Genomic DNA, 17,909 nt, shown 5'->3' with positions numbered 1-17,909 from the left:
AAAGCCCGCTTAGAGTTTGCAATAAATCACCTAAAGGACTCTCAGACTGTGAGAAACAAGAATCTGTGGTCTGATGAAACCAAGATTGAACTTTGTCCTCAGTTCTAAGCGTCATGTCTGGAGGAAACCAGGCACCGCTCATCACCTGCCCAATACCATCCCGATGGTGAAGCATGGTGGTGGCAGCATCATGATGTGGGGGTGTTTTTCAGCAGCAGGGACTGGGGGACTGGTAGGGTTGAGGGAACAATGAACGGAGCAAAGTACAGAGATATCCTTAATGAAAACCTGAAACGGAGCGCTCAGGACCTCAGACTGGGCCGAAGGTTCACCTTCCAACAGGACAATGACCCTAAGCACACAGCCAAGACAATGCAGGAGTGGCTTAGGGACAACTCTGTGAAGGTCCTTGAGTGGCCCAGCCAGAGCCCTGACTTGAACCCAATCGAACATCTCTGGAGAGACCTGAAAATGGCTGTCCACCAGCGGTCCCCATCCAACCTGACAGAGTGTGAGAGGATCTTTTTTTAAATTTATTTATTTCTACTGAATCAAGGCTCGTGAAAGAGCTCACATTTATTTCACAAACAAATCAACCAGACAAACAAAATATACAAAAAGAGGGAGCGGAAGACAAGATGGGGAGAGAAGGGGAAGCACACAACCACAACATTTGAGAGCAGGGAGAAGTGTGGGAGGGAGAGGGCTTGGGGGCAGGAGGCGTGGGAAGGGGTGGGGGGGAGGGGGGGGGGGGGAGAGGTATAAAACACAAGGGGACCGAAATTAGTGGGGGTAGAAAAGATCAAGGTTTTGGATGGGGGAGAATAAGAGATGGTGGTGAACAGCTGTTTTAAAGACCTGGAGGGTGGAGTGGGATTGAAGAGAGTGAGGGAGTTTGTTCCAGAGGTGGGGGAAAAGAGGAATGAATGAGTGAAGGTGAGCAGAAAGTCTTGATTTTGGCAGTTTAACCATAAGAGGGTTGCAGGCAGATCTTGTGCGACCTGTAGGAATATTTGGGGGACAGAGCCGAGAGAGGGCTGGGGGGGCAAGGCCAGAGAGGAGTCGGTAGAAGACGGAAAGACCACCAACCTGCCTGCGGTGAGTGAGTGAAAGGCCCTTGGAGTTAGCTTCATCGCAGGAGATTCCAATGATTCTGAACGCTTTGGTTTCAACAGAGTGAAGACGGGCTAGGTGTGAGGCAGGAGCACGAGACCAGAGGGGAGAGCAGTATTCCATAGAGCTGCGGATGAAAGCCTTGTATGTGGTGAGGAGCTCAGGTGTGCCAAGGAAGGACTTCACACGACGGAGGATGCCCAGTCGGCGACTGGCTTTGGAGGCCAGATTTGAAATGTGGTTTTCCCAGGAAAGATCATGGCAAATAGTGAGACCCAAAAGCTTGAGTGACAGAACTTCTTGGAGAGGATTATTCAGAAAGTGGATGGGAGGGTTTTCCAGTCGGTCTTTTCGGAGAGACATCGTAAGAGTGTGAGATTTATCAGGATTGAAAGACATGTTCCATTTGTTTGCCCAGTCTGTGATTTTGTCCAGGCCTGCAGAGAGTGAGGAGGCTGCAGACTGCCGATCTGAGGGATGAGGAATGGAGCGACAGAGAGTAGAGTCGTCAGCAAAGAGATAGAGAGTATTTTCAAGAGAGTCAGAGAGATCATTGATGAAGACCAGAAAAAGCACAGGGCCCAGAACACTACCTTGGGGAACTCCAGCCTGAACAGGAAGAGGAGATGAGAGAAACCCATTCAGGGCCACACGTTGACTACGACCAGAGAGGAAGTCCGCCAGCCCTGCGTGGAGATTTCCATGGATACCAAAGGAGGAGAGTTTGGTGAGCAGAGCAGGGTGCCAGACCGTATCGAAGGCACGTGAAATGTCAAGGGAGACAGCTCTAATTTCCTGTTTGGCGTTGAGGACCTCCATCGATTGTTGAGAAAGCAGAAGCAGCATGTCCAGAGTAGAGTGACCAGGTCTGAAACCAAATTGATGATCAGAGATCAAGCCATTGGAGAAGAGGAAAGATTTCATATCTGTAAGCAATGATGGATTCCATGACTTTGCTGATAATTGGGAGAAGGCTGATTGGTCTGTAGTTGCTGGGATCTGTTTTTGCACCTTTTTGTGCAAAGCGGTGATGTTGGCTGATTTCCAAGCAGATGGCAGATGACCTTGAGCAAAAGAGAGGGTGAAGAGAACAGAAAGAGGGAGTGAAAGAGCGGAAGAACATGATTTTAGGACCCGTGGGCTGTTGCCGTCAGGACCAGTTGCAGAATCAGAGTCGAGGGTTGACAGAAACTTTTCCACCTTGTCAGGAGGAAAGGACACAGAGTCCAGGAGCAGCTGGGTACGACAGGGTACGGTGGGTACAGAGAGGGATGGGTTTGGGACACAAGATTTAGAGGCAAACACAGAGTTGAGGCATTCAGATTTTTCACGTGCGGAGTCAGCCGTTAAGCCGTTTGAGGTGAGGGAGGGGATGGAGGGGGAACAAACACCAGAAACAGATTTGACCAGACGCCACCAGGATTTGGAAGAGGGAGACAGATAAAAGAGTTTGGTCTTGAGAACGGTGAGATATTGTTTCCTGGCTCTCCTGAGGGTGGACACACACTTGTTTCAGGCTTTGTGAAAGGAAATGAGATTTCCTTCCGTTGGATTTGCTTTCCAGGAGACGAAAGCAAGTTGTTTCAGGGCAACAGCCTCACCACAAGATTCCGTGTACCATGGACGGGAGGAAGGGTATGACAACTGAAGACGAGATGGGATAAATCTTTGCATGGGAGAGAGCAATTTACTTTGAAAGAATTCCCAGGATGAGTTGATGTCAGAGGCGGTAGAGATGGGAGACCAGTCCAGATGATTGATGGCTGCTTGAAGACCGTGCCAGTTGGCCTGAGTGAAATGCCAGACTCGTCGACGCTGAGGAGGCTCTCTGAGAATGGTCAGAGAGATGTCCACTTTGACAAGCACATGATCAGATGAGCCGATTGGCGCAGAAGAAGAGCAGCAGACATTTTCAGGGAAGTTTGTCATAACCAAATCCAGAAGAGAAGATGCTCCGTTGACTGAGATCCGGGTCGGGAAATTGACAGATTGTGTCAGTCCCAGTGAGTCGCAGAAGTCCTTTGCTGAAGAGCCATGGCTGGTGAGAGAGGTACCCACACCCAGCCAATTGGCATGGTGACAATTGAAATCACCACATATGAGGAAGAGAGAGTTGGGATGGGTAGATAGAAGTTGGTCCATATTATCAGACAGCGAGATGTAGATGGAGTCATCGCTGTTTGGTGGACGGTACAACACACATATGAACAAAAGGTGGGAGCGAAGGGGAAGCCGTAGCCAAAGGTATTCCTGGGGGTGAGGTGGAGAGAGGGCAGAGAAGAATGGCAGAAAATCCCCAAATCCAGGTGTGCAAAGCTTGTCACGTCATACCCAAGAAGACTCGAGGCTGTAATCGCTGCCAAAGGTGCTTCAACTAAGTACTGAGTTAAGGGTCTGAATACTTATGTCAATGTGATCTTTCAGTTTTTTCTTTTTCATAAATTTGCAAAACTTTCTAAAATCCTGTTTTCTCTTTGTCGCTATGGGGTATTGAGTGTAGATTGATGAGCGAAAAAATGAATTTCAACGATTTCAGCATAAGGCTGCAACATAACAAAATGTGAAAAAAGTGAAGGGGTCTGAATACTTTCTGAATGGACTGTACATATATACATATACATACATACAATTAGTATGCTATTTGTGCTGGTATTCTATGTGATAGTAGGAAAGAGACTTTACTGAACCAAATTTATGGTCACTTAGCATTAAAAAGTAAGATTGTAAATTTACTGATCAGTTTTGTTTGTACAACTTTGTAGACATGCCTTGCTCGCTGGACCACACGATGTCATGAGAGGAAGAGTGGAAATCAGCAAAGCCATCCTCACTTCTCTTGGCTCAGAGCATACAACATCTTTCCGCATTGGTCACTCCAAGGTAAGTGAATATTTTACCTCTCATTTATACATATTGTTGCGAATATGGAATTTGACCTCCATATCCGCTTGTAAATATTCCCCTATCTTCTCCGATACCCCCCAACTCTCCCCTTACCCCATTCCCTAGTCCCATTGTCTGTAAACAACACCCATTAGAGCCGATCTTCCCCTTCATTCCCCCATTAAATGTCGTGCCCAGGTCCCCCGCACCACACGTAGACAATTATAGGACATCTTGCTAGTTATTCTTAATCTATGTCAGTTAAGGACTTGTTTCCATTAATTATGACTCTTCGTTGCACCAGAATGTGATGATATGGCACCAGTAGGAGTTTAGGACCTTCCCATACCTCTCCGCATCTCTTCCCCATGAAGAAGCGCCAACTACAACAACAACAACAAAAGAGGGGGGCGGCGCGGTGACGGCATGGGGAGTGGGCGTCCTCCTTCCGGCTCAGTTAGCCGCCATTGACCACGCGCTCCACGGGGTTACCACGAAGGGGCTCCCTGTCGGCCCCTCGTCAAGGGCGGAGCCGGTAACCCCCGCACCCAATGAGAAGCCATGGGCCGATGCCATCTGGGGCGGCGCTAACGAGCCGAGGGCGTGTCACTCCCCGCCGGATATACGCGGCCCCGCGCCGGACGTGACGTGAGATGCGCCCCGAGCTTGGAAGGAAAAGACGCCACCCTCCCGAGCGCTGAGCGACCTCCCCGGCATCTCCACCAAAGTCGCGACCCACGAGCGCTGAGCGACCTCCCCGCATTTGCTGGACACCACCGTACGTGATTCTGTCCCTGAGCCAGGTGCACCTGAGCCATCGACTGCCGCTTTCCTTGCCATCAAATCCCGTGTGAGTCAGCGTTGTCCCGTTTATCTGTGGTCTGTCTAGGGTTAATATAAGAGTGTGTCTAAGTGCCTGTCTTCCTGTAAATATACCTCTAGCCCCTGTAATCTAACCTTTTTCCGTACGAATATACTTGAGAACTGAACCCCTGGTGTCGTATTGTGTCATTATAACCCAGCCGGGTGTCTTCTCTTTCCTATTGAGCCAGCATAGCGCGATTAGTCAACCCCGGGTGCAATCGGGGTAACTTGTACGGATACGGCGGCCATCCCGCTCGGCCCACCATACCATCAAAGTCGTATCTGTAACAATTGGTGTCGAGGAGTGAGATTGGACCCGGAGCGCGTTTACGCGCTCGAAATTATAACAGCGAAATTTGATTGTGTTTTACAAAAAAAAAAAATAATAAAAACCCGAATTTTGAAAGTCGCGCTATGGCGGATCAAGACAGCTGGGGTCCGGTAGGGGAGAGTGAGGCAGGGTCGGTCCAGGACCAAATTGAGGGACGTGAGGAGAGCGAAGCAGCGAGGGTAGCAGACGCGCAAAATGGCGCCTCGCTGGTCACCGCGCCCGTGACCGTGGCAGCGCCCCTGGTGGATCCGAACCTTTTTATGTTGCAAATGAGGGCCCTTATGGAACGAATAGAGGGCCAAATGGGGGTAATGAGGGACGAAGCGAGGGCTCAGAGTGAGCAAATGGGGGTAATGAGGGACGAAGCGAGGGGTACCAGTGAGGGGTTAGACAATAATTTTGAGGAGTTAGACAAGAAATTTGGGAAGATAGACAATAATTTTGAGGGGTTAGACAACGGGATAAAAGAAGTGAAAAATGGGTTAATGGGGGTAGAAAATAGAATGGCTGCCCAGGAGAATCAGATAGAGGGAGTGAAAAATGGGTTAGAGGGGTTAGAAAACAGTATGGAAGGCAAATTGAGGGACATGAGGGACCAAGCGGAAAGGGAAGTTAAACAAATGGAGCAGCAGATAGAGGGGGTCAGAATGGGGGTAGAAACCAAACTGGATGCTCACAGGGAGGAAATGGAGCAGATGAGGGTGGCATCTGGGCAGGAGATGCAAGTGATGGGAGAGCAGATCAGAAGAGGAGTGAGTGAGGAGGTCGGAGGAGTGCGCGAGGAGGTGAGGCACTGTAGGGAGCACATGGAGAAGGAGGTGAGAAAGGGGACTGTAAAGTTACAGGGGGGCATAGAGGTCCTGACGCAGGAGGTGGAACAGCTGACGGAGGGACAAAAAGAACTAACGGAGCAGGTTCAAAGGAACACTGCGGTATTAGGAGGGTTAAAAGTGACACAGAAAGAACTAAAAGACGACTTGATAGCGACGAAGAGGGAATGTCAGATGGTACGTGAGGGACTGACAACGAGGTTGGACGAGGTGGTAGAGGTAATGGAGACGAAGGACCGGCAGGTGAGGACGCACATGGAAACGGTCAAGGTAGCCTTGGAGGACGAGCTTGAGGAGACGTACCGGGGAATAAAAGAGGTGAAGCACAAATTAGAAGAAGTGGAAGAAGGGATGAGCGAAATTAAGAAGCGACGGAGAGGGGATAAGAAAGAGATAAAAGAGGAGATAAAAGAATTGGTCCAAAGTCTGTGTTTGGATCGTGATGATGTGCTCATTAACCGGATGAGGGATTCGCAGGTGATGGAGGAGAAGCGAAGAGAAAGAGGACCCGGTGTAAGTGGTGACCAATATGGTCGTGCGTATGATGCGCCAGGGGATTTAATAAGCTTGGGGGTCGAAATAGACCCGGGTGTTCGTGAGAGGCCACTGGTGAAGTGTGTGACAGGTCTGGTGTGCGAAAGAGGAGGTGTGCGAGAAAGTCCGACTCTGGGGTGTGTGAGGAAAAAGTGTGTGCCAAGGAGTGAGGGTGCTGGCGAGAGTGAGTCGGTCGTAGCGCGTGTGCGAGGAAGCACGTGGAAGCGCGGTGTGGTGAGTGTTACAGAGGGTGTGACGGGAGAGTGTGCGCAAGAGTATGCGCGAGAAAGGTGTGTGACGGACAGGTGCATGAGGAAAGAGTGCGCTGTCAGAAGTAAGGAAGAATGCACACCTGTGGTGAGTGTTACAGAGGGTGTGACGGGAGAGTGTGCGCGAGAAAGGTGTGTGACGGACAGGTGCATGAGGAAAGAGTGCGCTGTCAGAAGAAAGGAAGAGTGTCCACCTGTGGTGAGTGTTACAGAGGGTGTAACGGGAGAGTGTGCGCGAGAAAGGTGTGTGACGGACAGGTGCATGGGGAAAGAGTGCGCTGTCAAGAGTAAGGGTGAGTGCGCTGTCAGGAATGGAGGTGGAAGTAGTGAGAGTGACATGGAGCGTGAGTTAGTTGTGACAGGTGAGCGAGGATGTACACCTGGGATGGAAGGATGCACACCTGGAATGGTAGAGCGTGAGTGGGAATGCACGCTGGAGTTGGTGGTGAGGCACGTGGTTGGGTGTGCGAATGAGAGCACACCTGTGATTGTCACAGAGGAGGTGACCGAGGAAGGGGCGCGAAGAGGTGTATTGGTGAGGTGTGCGAGCAACGAATGTGTGCCAAAGTGTTCGGTGGTCAGGTGTGTGACCAAGTCGGTGAGCGGAATGAGTGTACCGAGGTGTGAAAGAAAAGGTACGAGGAGAATGGGAACGGCTGCATGTATGAGCAAGAAAGAGGTAGCGTATGCATGTAGGCCTGCAGGTGAAGCGTCGACGGTAACCGGGTTAAAGGTTAGGTCGACTTTTAGCCGAAGCGGGCCCTCGGTGCGTGCCGGGCTTCGCGTGCCGCGAGAACCAGCGGGGATCCGAGCCACGGCGGGTTCGAAAGGACCGCCGTGCGCGATCCACGCTGGGCCTCGCTTTGAACGGCCACGTCTGTGCTCCAATAGGCGGAGCGGGCAGCCCGATAGGAAGGGTCGTTATGGCGACCACGTTTTGTTGAGACGTGCCGGCAGGTCGAGATCGGGACATTGGATGGCTCCACGCCGAGGTGATGCGTGGGATCTCGGCCCGGGTAAGCCCCCGTCCCTGCCCCGAATGCCGGACGCATCCAGCCGCAGGCACAAAACAACCAGCATCCATTGCTTGGCTTTACGAAGCCGGGCTTTGGACAGGAATTGGCGCACCGAGAGGCAGTAGTGAGTAGACTGGGTGATGAGGTTAGTGTTTTGGACCCAAAATTAGAGAAAAACAAAATTTGATGATTGGCAAGGGATTGGCAGTAGTGATTGGCAGATGATGGGCAGTGATTGGCCAAATTTTTGATTTATTGAAATTTGATGTGCAAAATTGGTAGTGAGAGACCCCCGATGTGGTGGGATGGCAAATCCACCATCCTTCCCATGGGTGGGGGCAAAGGAGCAATAGTTTATGGGGTGTATGGCAGTGAAAACTAGCCCGGGTGGGTTAGGATATGGTGTGTAGGGATCTAGAAGAGATTGACATTAGGTAACGTTAAGTTTAGTTAGTGACTGATACCTGTAGTGGGGACGCAGGTAGATTAGTATGGATGATAATGACGAGGGAGCGCAATAGTTTAAAGGGACGACTGGGAAGCGCAAGTTTCAGAAGGGAGTAGTTAGCTGAGATGATGCTGTGTGTGTGAGAATTGAACAGGTGTGATTGCACAGGTGTGCAACTGGACAGGTGTGTGGAGCAGTGTATGAGTAGTGAGTGTTGTGGATCAGCGCGAATGCGCTTGGGGAGAGAAGGGTGCCGGTGGCACCAGGTGTGAGAGCACAGGTGTGCAAGTACAGGTGTGTGGAGAAAGTTGGAGTAAGTGGTACGGAGTGGTGTGCATGGTGCGAAGGTGTGGATGGGGGAAGAGTGGACCCCTTTCACGAGTACCCGGGGCGGGTAGTGTAAGTGTTAGGTAGAGGGTGCAGGTAAATTGTGGTTGGATATTGGCATTTGTGGTGCGGTTGCAGAATGGTGTTGTGAATGGGTGCATTAGTGTTGTGGAAATGGCTGGGCGTGTAGCCTGTTAGTGTGTGTAGTTGGTTGAGCACTCCACCACTGTGAGGATGTCGGCCAGGTGAGGCCGCAGGTGGGCTCTGGGAGCCGGTAGAGTTGTGGATGGGGCCCGAGGATCCGGAGGATGGACCCGGGTAGCCCAGTGCCAGAGAGGGCACCGAGTGGGGAGAGTGCCAGAGGGCCTTCCCCAGGTAGTTAGGTTAGGGCAAGGAGCAGGTAAGCTCGGAGGCAACTGCAGTGGTGGAGGTGTGCAGGTGGGTAGACCCACTGGGAGAGGTACACGCCGCAGCCCAGAAATTGTGCGAGGGCACCGGGAGATGAATCGGGGGAGTGAGACCCCAAATTGAAGAGCACCACAGTTTGGCCAATGGGAATTGGTTTTTAGAACCCATAGTGTAAGAGGGCCAATGGTTTGGCCGGAGAGAGACCCCGGGTAGTGTAAAGTTGTTAAAGTCATTTAGGAGATAGTTAGGATTGATGAACCTGTCGCACCATACGCAGCCACTTACCTGTGGTGATGATGATGACTCCACACCTGTGTTTTCTTTGTTTGTGTTGCAGGAAGTAAGGATTGCTGTTGGATTTGTGAGACGCATCACGACGTGGATGAGACATTGGGGTGATTCCATCTCTCCCTCCCTAGGAGGGACTGATGATGAATTGGTGATGGCAAATTTTGATGTTGAGTTGGAAATGGCAAATTTTGATGAGAGTTGAAAATGGCAAATTTGATTGGTTAGGAGGGAGAGAAGACGAATTTGGTATATGGGAGGAACGGGGAAGACAGTAGGGATGTTTGTGGATTTGTAAAGTAGATGTTTATGGGTAGTGTTGTGTTTTGTTGATACAGTAAGGGGTAAGGGAGGGGCCATGTAGGTTACCTGGTGGGGGGGGCGTACGGTAGGAACGTACCTGTCTCACCTGGTTCCCATGTGCCCCCAGTGTGCATCACCTTGCATTGCGTGCACTTTTGCGCCCTTACCACCTTGCTCACTTGTCTTGTTTTTGTCTCCCACCTCCGAGGATCTGGCTTTGGGGTAGAGAGAGAGGAGAGAGAGGTGCTGGCGACGCAGTTGTGGGCCTGCACTTTCGCTGCTTGCTGCCGGGATCGATACACCATATGGACCGCAATGTTTGTGGCCACCCACGATGGACCGCAGTTCGTTTGCGGCCAAGCACCACCCGGGGATGGACCTATGGGTCAACGTGGCACCTATGCCATACAGGTGAACCACTTTTAAGTAACACCAAGTGCACCACAAGAAGAGCAAGAGACACCTGCAGGGTTAGGGGTTGTCGAATTTATTTTTATTCCAATGAACAATGGTGACTGCACCGATTGGTGGTGGGGTGGTGCTTTTGATGCTGGGAAAGGGTGCTCTGCACGTTATTAAAGGCCGTCGGCCACAGAGCACTCGTGGGTTGGTGTATCGATGTTGGCAAGCGCGCTCTCTCTATGCATAACATCTGCATGTGTTCCTCCAAAGACAGGTCCTGGATCGTAGTGTAAATATCAGCGTAGTCTTGTAAATAATGCTCCCTACCGGCTGTATGTTTAGTTTGAGGATTCTTTCCGGATTCGGTTATCCTGTGGGTGTGTTTCTGAGAGGAGAAGGGTGCAACGTCGCAGGGGGACATATTTACTCATTTGTGAATATCTATAAAACTGTCGCACTCAGGGTAGAGTTAATAGTAGAGGGAACTACATTGCGTGCCACACTAAAGTAGGTAAAAATTTATCGGGTCGGGACGCCCCGAGGGTAGAGAAGGGTGCAATGTTGCGAATATGGAATTTGACCTCCATATCCGCTTGTAAATATTCCCCTATCTTCTCCGATACCCCCCAACTCTCCCCTTACCCCATTCCCTAGTCCCATTGTCTGTAAACAACACCCATTAGAGCCGATCTTCCCCTTCATTCCCCCATTAAATGTCGTGCCCAGGTCCCCCGCACCACACGTAGACAATTATAGGACATCTTGCTAGTTATTCTTAATCTATGTCAGTTAAGGACTTGTTTCCATTAATTATGACTCTTCGTTGCACCAGAATGTGATGATATGGCACCAGTAGGAGTTTAGGACCTTCCCATACCTCTCCGCATCTCTTCCCCATGAAGAAGCGCCAACTACAACAACAACAACAAAAGAGGGGGGCGGCGCGGTGACGGCATGGGGAGTGGGCGTCCTCCTTCCGGCTCAGTTAGCCGCCATTGACCACGCGCTCCACGGGGTTACCACGAAGGGGCTCCCTGTCGGCCCCTCGTCAAGGGCGGAGCCGGTAACCCCCGCACCCAATGAGAAGCCATGGGCCGATGCCATCTGGGGCGGCGCTAACGAGCCGAGGGCGTGTCACTCCCCGCCGGATATACGCGGCCCCGCGCCGGACGTGACGTGAGATGCGCCCCGAGCTTGGAAGGAAAAGACGCCACCCTCCCGAGCGCTGAGCGACCTCCCCGGCATCTCCACCAAAGTCGCGACCCACGAGCGCTGAGCGACCTCCCCGCATTTGCTGGACACCACCGTACGTGATTCTGTCCCTGAGCCAGGTGCACCTGAGCCATCGACTGCCGCTTTCCTTGCCATCAAATCCCGTGTGAGTCAGCGTTGTCCCGTTTATCTGTGGTCTGTCTAGGGTTAATATAAGAGTGTGTCTAAGTGCCTGTCTTCCTGTAAATATACCTCTAGCCCCTGTAATCTAACCTTTTTCCGTACGAATATACTTGAGAACTGAACCCCTGGTGTCGTATTGTGTCATTATAACCCAGCCGGGTGTCTTCTCTTTCCTATTGAGCCAGCATAGCGCGATTAGTCAACCCCGGGTGCAATCGGGGTAACTTGTACGGATACGGCGGCCATCCCGCTCGGCCCACCATACCATCAAAGTCGTATCTGTAACAATATTTTAAAATCACGTTTTAAAATAGTATTCGTCAGATTGGCCAATAATTTCACTTATAAGTGAAATTATTGGCCAATCTGACGAATACTCTTTCTTATTATTATATTGTATATCTTCCATGTCAAATGTTTTCATCACAGACAAGGCTCCTAAAGATATAAAAATCATTCCAAATGTAACTTCTTCATTCGTTAGTTTGGCTGTGGGGAAGCATCATTGGCAGAGGGCATGGCTCTGCCGCTGAATTGCAAATGTATCAAACTAGCAAGTATCTAAACAGCAAAATTGTTTTTCACTCTTCGATATTTCTTCCAAGCTAGCTGAATTTAGCTTGACTTCTCCAGGTAGTTATAACTGCAGAAAGGCATTTTAAAACAAACGTCCACAACAACAGAAGACCAGATTTACGAAAGGCGTTTCTTGAGCAAGCGTCTCGCTAGCACACGCCTAACCCTTAAATGCTAACAAAACCATCGTTGTACGCGCACAGCAAAACGCACGTCTAAATAGCAATTTACAGAGGGAGATAAACAGCTGTTTAGTTGTGCGCATCTAAACAACCGATTACATATCTCCAACATCCAATTGCAATGATGCACTTGCATAGAATGCTAGAATCACAGCACCAACGACTTGCATATATACATACATACATACATACATACATACATACATACATACATACATACATACATACATACACACACACACATATAAATATACATACTGTCGTGTGATTCCCCGGGTGAACGCCACAGGGATCACGAATGGCCAATAGCGAGCTTTAACTTGGAGGCGACTGATCAAATGTGGATTTTTATCATATGCGCCGGAGGAAGAAAGGGGAGGGGAGGAAGCTGAAGCGCTTTCCTGAGCGATCCCGCCGGGCAGTCTGCAACCTGCAAAAAGTAACTCAAACGAAACCGGATTTAAAATGTACAGGAAAATCACAAAAGGGTTTATTAAAACGGATTGCCGGTAATACAAAATAAAACGCGTGATAATAAATAATGTTCCTAAATGGATCGCTCCCTCACCAGACTTAGAACACGGCCAAATGGGAAGGATAACCTGGAAAAGAAAAACGTGTGGTTATTTGCACTTAGCTCAATCGGCTTGAACCTTGTCAGGGTCTGCAAACGGGTCCGGGGTGCTGGTAGCGTTGCGTGTGAAGCGAGTGCGTTGGCGTGAAACAGGCCTCACCAGGCCTCAATGAAGGCCCCCCGAGCATTTGTCCATGCGTCGTTTCTGCCTGGCAAAACTGCAGCTCTCCATCTGCGGCTCTTACTCCTCACCTCAGTCGAACAGGGGAATGAGGATACGATCACGGCCCACAACCGCTTCCGCCAGAACCGAGGTCCAGAACGTCAAGACAGGGGGGAGAATCGTCAGCGCTCAACCGTCTTTCACCAGAGTCCGATACCAAGGGGGCAAGATGTCGGTCAGCGTGTTCTTGTTATCGGCCGTCTCGTGACATCATCTGTGACTCTCCACCAATCAGCCCGCAGGCCACCACTGCATGCTCAGCTATCCAGCAGTCAGCGTGCCACTTCTTGCTCACCCTTCTTTCACCAATCAGCGAGTCCCTTCTTACCCCGGCCTTCCTGTTGGTCAACTCCTGCCCAATCACTGTCCTTCTGGGCGTGGCTCTTGGCCTGCCTGAGCGATGTGTGCCCCCCAGGCGGGATTGTTAGCCCTGGTGTTTGATGCCTGGCTTCCAGTTGGTTTTGATTATTAATTGTGGTTTAATGGGCACTTTCTCACCAGTGTCTATGGTATGGCGCCAAAAGGGGCAAAGGAAATAAATCACTGAGGTTTGATGAACAGGGGAATTAACATAATCCCTATAACCAGTTAACATGCCCCATTCCTTGTAATGGGGGATGAAGATACACCTTAATCCGACATCCAGGCTAAACAGGTCCTCTACTTATTACATGGTGGTGGTTCTTCTTCTCCACGACAGTCGGAGCATGATACCTACACAAATCTACCTGACTCTACATATCACTACCCCACCGACATAACAATACATACATCAACACACATACATATACACACATACATACATATACATGCATACATACATACATACACACACATACATATACATACATACAGTACATACATACATACATATACATACATGCAATTAGTATGCTATTTGTGCTGGTATTCTATCTCTATGTGATCGTGTTGTTGGAGTTAATTCAGCGCATTGCTCCTCATCGTAGGTTGATCCAGGTCATCTTGGATTAGATTCAGCTGCCAACGAAATGATTACTTCAAGAGTCTAACTCCAGACAAATTTGATATTGTCATCCTTCTCCAGAGGATTGCATCTATCCTCGAAGATTCTCAATGCACGTCAGCGAAATGCATGCATATTCACCATTCATATTAACAACCAATTATACACCGTGCAATGCTTGCGTCAAGGCCTTAAATACACTCTTGAACATGCCATTAGCGACTAACGACTAACTTTGAACAGATGATCATTGCACGATTAGAGATTCTGCAAGCGTCTAACTCTTAAACGCCTTTTGTAAAGCTTTTATAAATTTGGGCCATAATGTCTTTCTATTCTGTGAAAGCAGTAGACTTTAGTTATATCACTGGTATTTTTGTGCTGCCTGTAGGTGTTTTTACACGAGAAGTTGAGTGAGCAGCTGGTAAAAGAGGGTACCTGTCGAGAGGGCCTGGCTGCTGTAATCATTCAACGGCACCTCCGTGGCTTCTTGAGTCGTCGAAAATTCCTTCTGTTCCGTCGAAAGGCGATTATCATCCAGGCTTACATACGTGGACACCAGATTCGGTTAGTCACCAGAGAAAATGAAGGTTTGTCTTTGGTATGTTTATTGTGCTGTACATTGTGCACGTTTGGTTTTCATTTCAGCTTGCTCTGCTGGCTCCTTTGGGGCAGTCTTCTTGTGGCAAGTACCATTGTGCTGGCCTACCTGTGTCTTTCTGATGCATAAGGAACAGACATTTCTGTGATTAGGCAGGTTGGTAAATATGAGCTCAAGTACGTGGCTTCCTTTTTTGGTTTTCTATTTTTCACTATTTGATGCAGGCCCTGCCTGGCAACAATGCCTTTTAGGATTTTGCCAGCTCAATTATTGTTTGTGGCTGATGTTGAAGTCACTCGTCCACAGCACATTTTGTGCTCCCGGAAATTTGGGTTATTTTCCTTTCATGCAAAAGTCCTGACAGGATGTTACAGAGATAGTGCGTTCTCCAGCTGAGCATAATTTCAAAAAATCCTGCCCTAATACGGGACTTTCTAAATAAGGTAATCCACTGCAGAATGCTTACCTCTTAGAAGAATGCTTAGAAGCAGAATGCTTAGAAGAAAGGGGCATGCACAGAAACCTTAGGCTGTGTTCGGGGCACCTAAAGTATTGTTACGTTTGTGGGGGTAGGTGATGGAATACCATTGTAGAGGTAGGATTGTATAGAAATAGCATGGACTGTGGACGAGTAGGAGACATCTCAATGTATTAAGTAGGGAAACTGGAGCTTAAAGTTGTTTACGTATCTTCACACGATGGTAATTAGATAGGGGTTAAGATTAGTTTCCCCCCAGTATGTGATTGCCCTCGGTGGGGTTTCCCTACGTTTTTATGCCTCCGCCGACAAATTCGCTGGAGGCATTATGTTTTTGGGTTCTCCGTCCGTACGTCTGTACGTCTGTACTTCCGTACGTCTCTACGGGCTAAACCTCGTTTTTTTCAGCAACCACATGTCCGATTGAGACCAAACTTTCAGGACATGAGTGACACACATGCAGAATGTTTTTATGATAATTGTGATGTCATCGGTCATGTGGTATGGCAGCCATCTTGGATTAAACGCAAATAATTAAAAAAAAATTCTCGGAAACCGCTGAATGGAAAAATTTGAAACTTGGCACATTGTCAAGTACTCTCAATGGGGAACAAAAGCATGATGATGACATCATAAGTGAAGTGGTATAACAGCCAAAAATGTTTTAATTGAATTCCTTATCCTAAAAATCAGAAATTGAATGCACATGATCTATAACCCATTTGTATTGAAATATTAAATTTATGACATCATAGGTCACATGGTTTGGTAGCCATATTGGATTGAAGGAAAATATTAAATAATTATATCTCTGAAACCGCTCACCCTGTCGATGCGAAATTTTACAAATATAATCGACCAGCACTGTTGCATATAGTTTGAAAATGGTGATGTCATAGGTCACGTGGTTTGGCAGCCATCTTGGATAGAAAAACGAACCTTATCCAATCAACACAAAACTTCACAAACGTGATCCCCTTCCCATACATATGCAGAGTGATGGCATCTACCCATTGTGGGACTATGCGGAGGCATATTGGTGACACAGTCGCATTGTTATAGTTTATTATTACAACAAGGCCGGCCATAAGACCATCCATTAACGAACAATAACTGACATAATTGCTGATAGTACCCGAACATTGCCGGTCGGCAAGTAAGCCACGCCTTAATGACGCTCACGCTAAGCAAAGTGGCAGGCCACGCCCCAAAGTTCATCATTGGTCGAGCACGACCATGGGGTAATTCGAAGGGGCTCGGCGATTTGTCAGTGTGATGTCATAGCGAGAAGCTTCGAGCAGGAAGAGGAAGAGTCTCTCTCTCTCTCTCTCTCTCTCTCTCTCTCTGTCTCTCTGTCTCTCTGTCTCTCTGTCTCTCTGTCTCTCGGTCTCTCTGTCTCTCTGTCTCTCTGTCTCTCTGTCTCTCTGTCTCTCTGTCTCTCTGTCTCTCTGTCTCTCTGTCTCTCTGTCTCTCTGTCTCTCTCTCTCTCTCTGTCTCTCTCTCTCTCTGTCTGTTGCTTTGGCTCTGGACACAAACAAGAAGTTCGCCATTTTTGGTGCATTTGCGGTGCTGGGATTTGTGTGCGCTTTGAAGGAGCATGGAGCTTTTACGGCGCTGGCAGCATTGCGACAGAGGCGGGCAACATTTGGGCTCAAGGAGCTGAGGTCTGCGTGGCACTTGACAGTGGAGAGCGATAGACGGCCATCTTGGCTGCTTGCTTCACGCCTGGGCATTTTCAGCGCGTGGTTTCGGCGCCATTTTTGGAGCGCTGCCCATGCAAGTGGATAAACCGGCTGCCAAGCAAGTGGCACCAAGCCCCTAAAAGCATTTTGGACAAAATCTGAGTGCCGGCAGCTAAAGGGATCTTCTTTTTATTATATTTTATCTTTTCCCCTGTGTGTTTTTGTGACTGAGTGGAGACGTCTCAAATTAGGCTTTAGTTTTACCTCATCTTTCATTTTCACCTCTTTGGTTTATTCCTATTAAATTCATTATTGTTGCATTTTATTTCTTGTGTCTTGTTTGCATGGTGCTGGGTTTGGGATTAAACCCATGTGTTTCGTTCAGGTTAGCACCTCGCTGCCTTCCGTCTCGCGCGCACTATAAAAATAACCGCCAATAATTCGGAGTTCACCTCGGGAGGAAAAACAATTGGTCATTTGTCACCCAGTGGTCTTAATTGCTGGGCGACACGACAGTATATTGTGTGTGCGAGATAAGGATTGTTACATAAAATGGTTCACCGAGCTTCTAAAATAAGCCAAAAATGTTTGGAAAAGTACCTGAGAACCTCTGCACGACAAAAGAGTTTGATAACTTTCTCAGTTCGCTGAAAGGGCCACTGCCCATACCACAAACAATTATCTGGGCCGGTGTCAGGTCTGAGTGGACAGGCATATGCTACCCAAACCCCTGACATATCTCTATCAGTGAGGGGAATTTGAACCTTCTGGGAGTGCCTCCTGTGAACATGGCACATTTGAAAGGCAATGTCATGCGTCATTGCCAAGTAACGGTAACCAACTCAAACCAGAAAGGATTTTTACATAATGTGAAAATACACAAAGCTTGTGCCAGTTATTATTTACGTGGTTGTGAGATGGTAGACTGTTAACGTGGTTATCAGGTAGACTTCCCTGAGGGTAACACGTATCTGGTTTGGTACTTCTTAACACCAATGTGAAGGACATTTTTGGGGCTTGTGAATGCATATATGGTAAGTTTAAAATCAACTTTTAAAATTATGATCTTTCTATTAGTCATGCTCTTGTGGGTGTGGGAGCTGTGAGGGCTGTTATAATTATATTGTTTGTTGGGTTCTTGGACCCCAAGATAAATTATACTAGATTTTTGCATCCATCGTTGCTGCTTGCTTGTGT

General features: G+C 48.6%; 1 protein-coding gene across 1 annotated transcript in view; it reads left to right on the top strand.

Moving 5' to 3' along the window:
- The window catches only part of LOC137432387 (unconventional myosin-XV), a 214,080-nt gene that overhangs the window by 12,822 nt on the left and 183,349 nt on the right, over positions 1–17,909 (top strand). Inside the window, exons 3-4 of the mRNA XM_068124318.2 lie at positions 3,876–3,993; positions 14,343–14,518. Of these exons, the coding sequence (XP_067980419.2) occupies positions 3,876–3,993; positions 14,343–14,518 (294 nt within the window). The remainder of the gene's footprint in view (positions 1–3,875; positions 3,994–14,342; positions 14,519–17,909) is intronic.

Source organism: Myxine glutinosa, chromosome 1 (genome assembly GCF_964187855.1).
Source record: "Myxine glutinosa chromosome 1, kmMyxGlut1.1, whole genome shotgun sequence".
In the NCBI taxonomy this organism is placed as follows: domain Eukaryota; kingdom Metazoa; phylum Chordata; class Myxini; order Myxiniformes; family Myxinidae; genus Myxine; species Myxine glutinosa.
The sequence above is the reverse complement of the archived record's forward strand: the minus strand, read 5'-3'. Positions and strand labels throughout refer to the sequence as shown.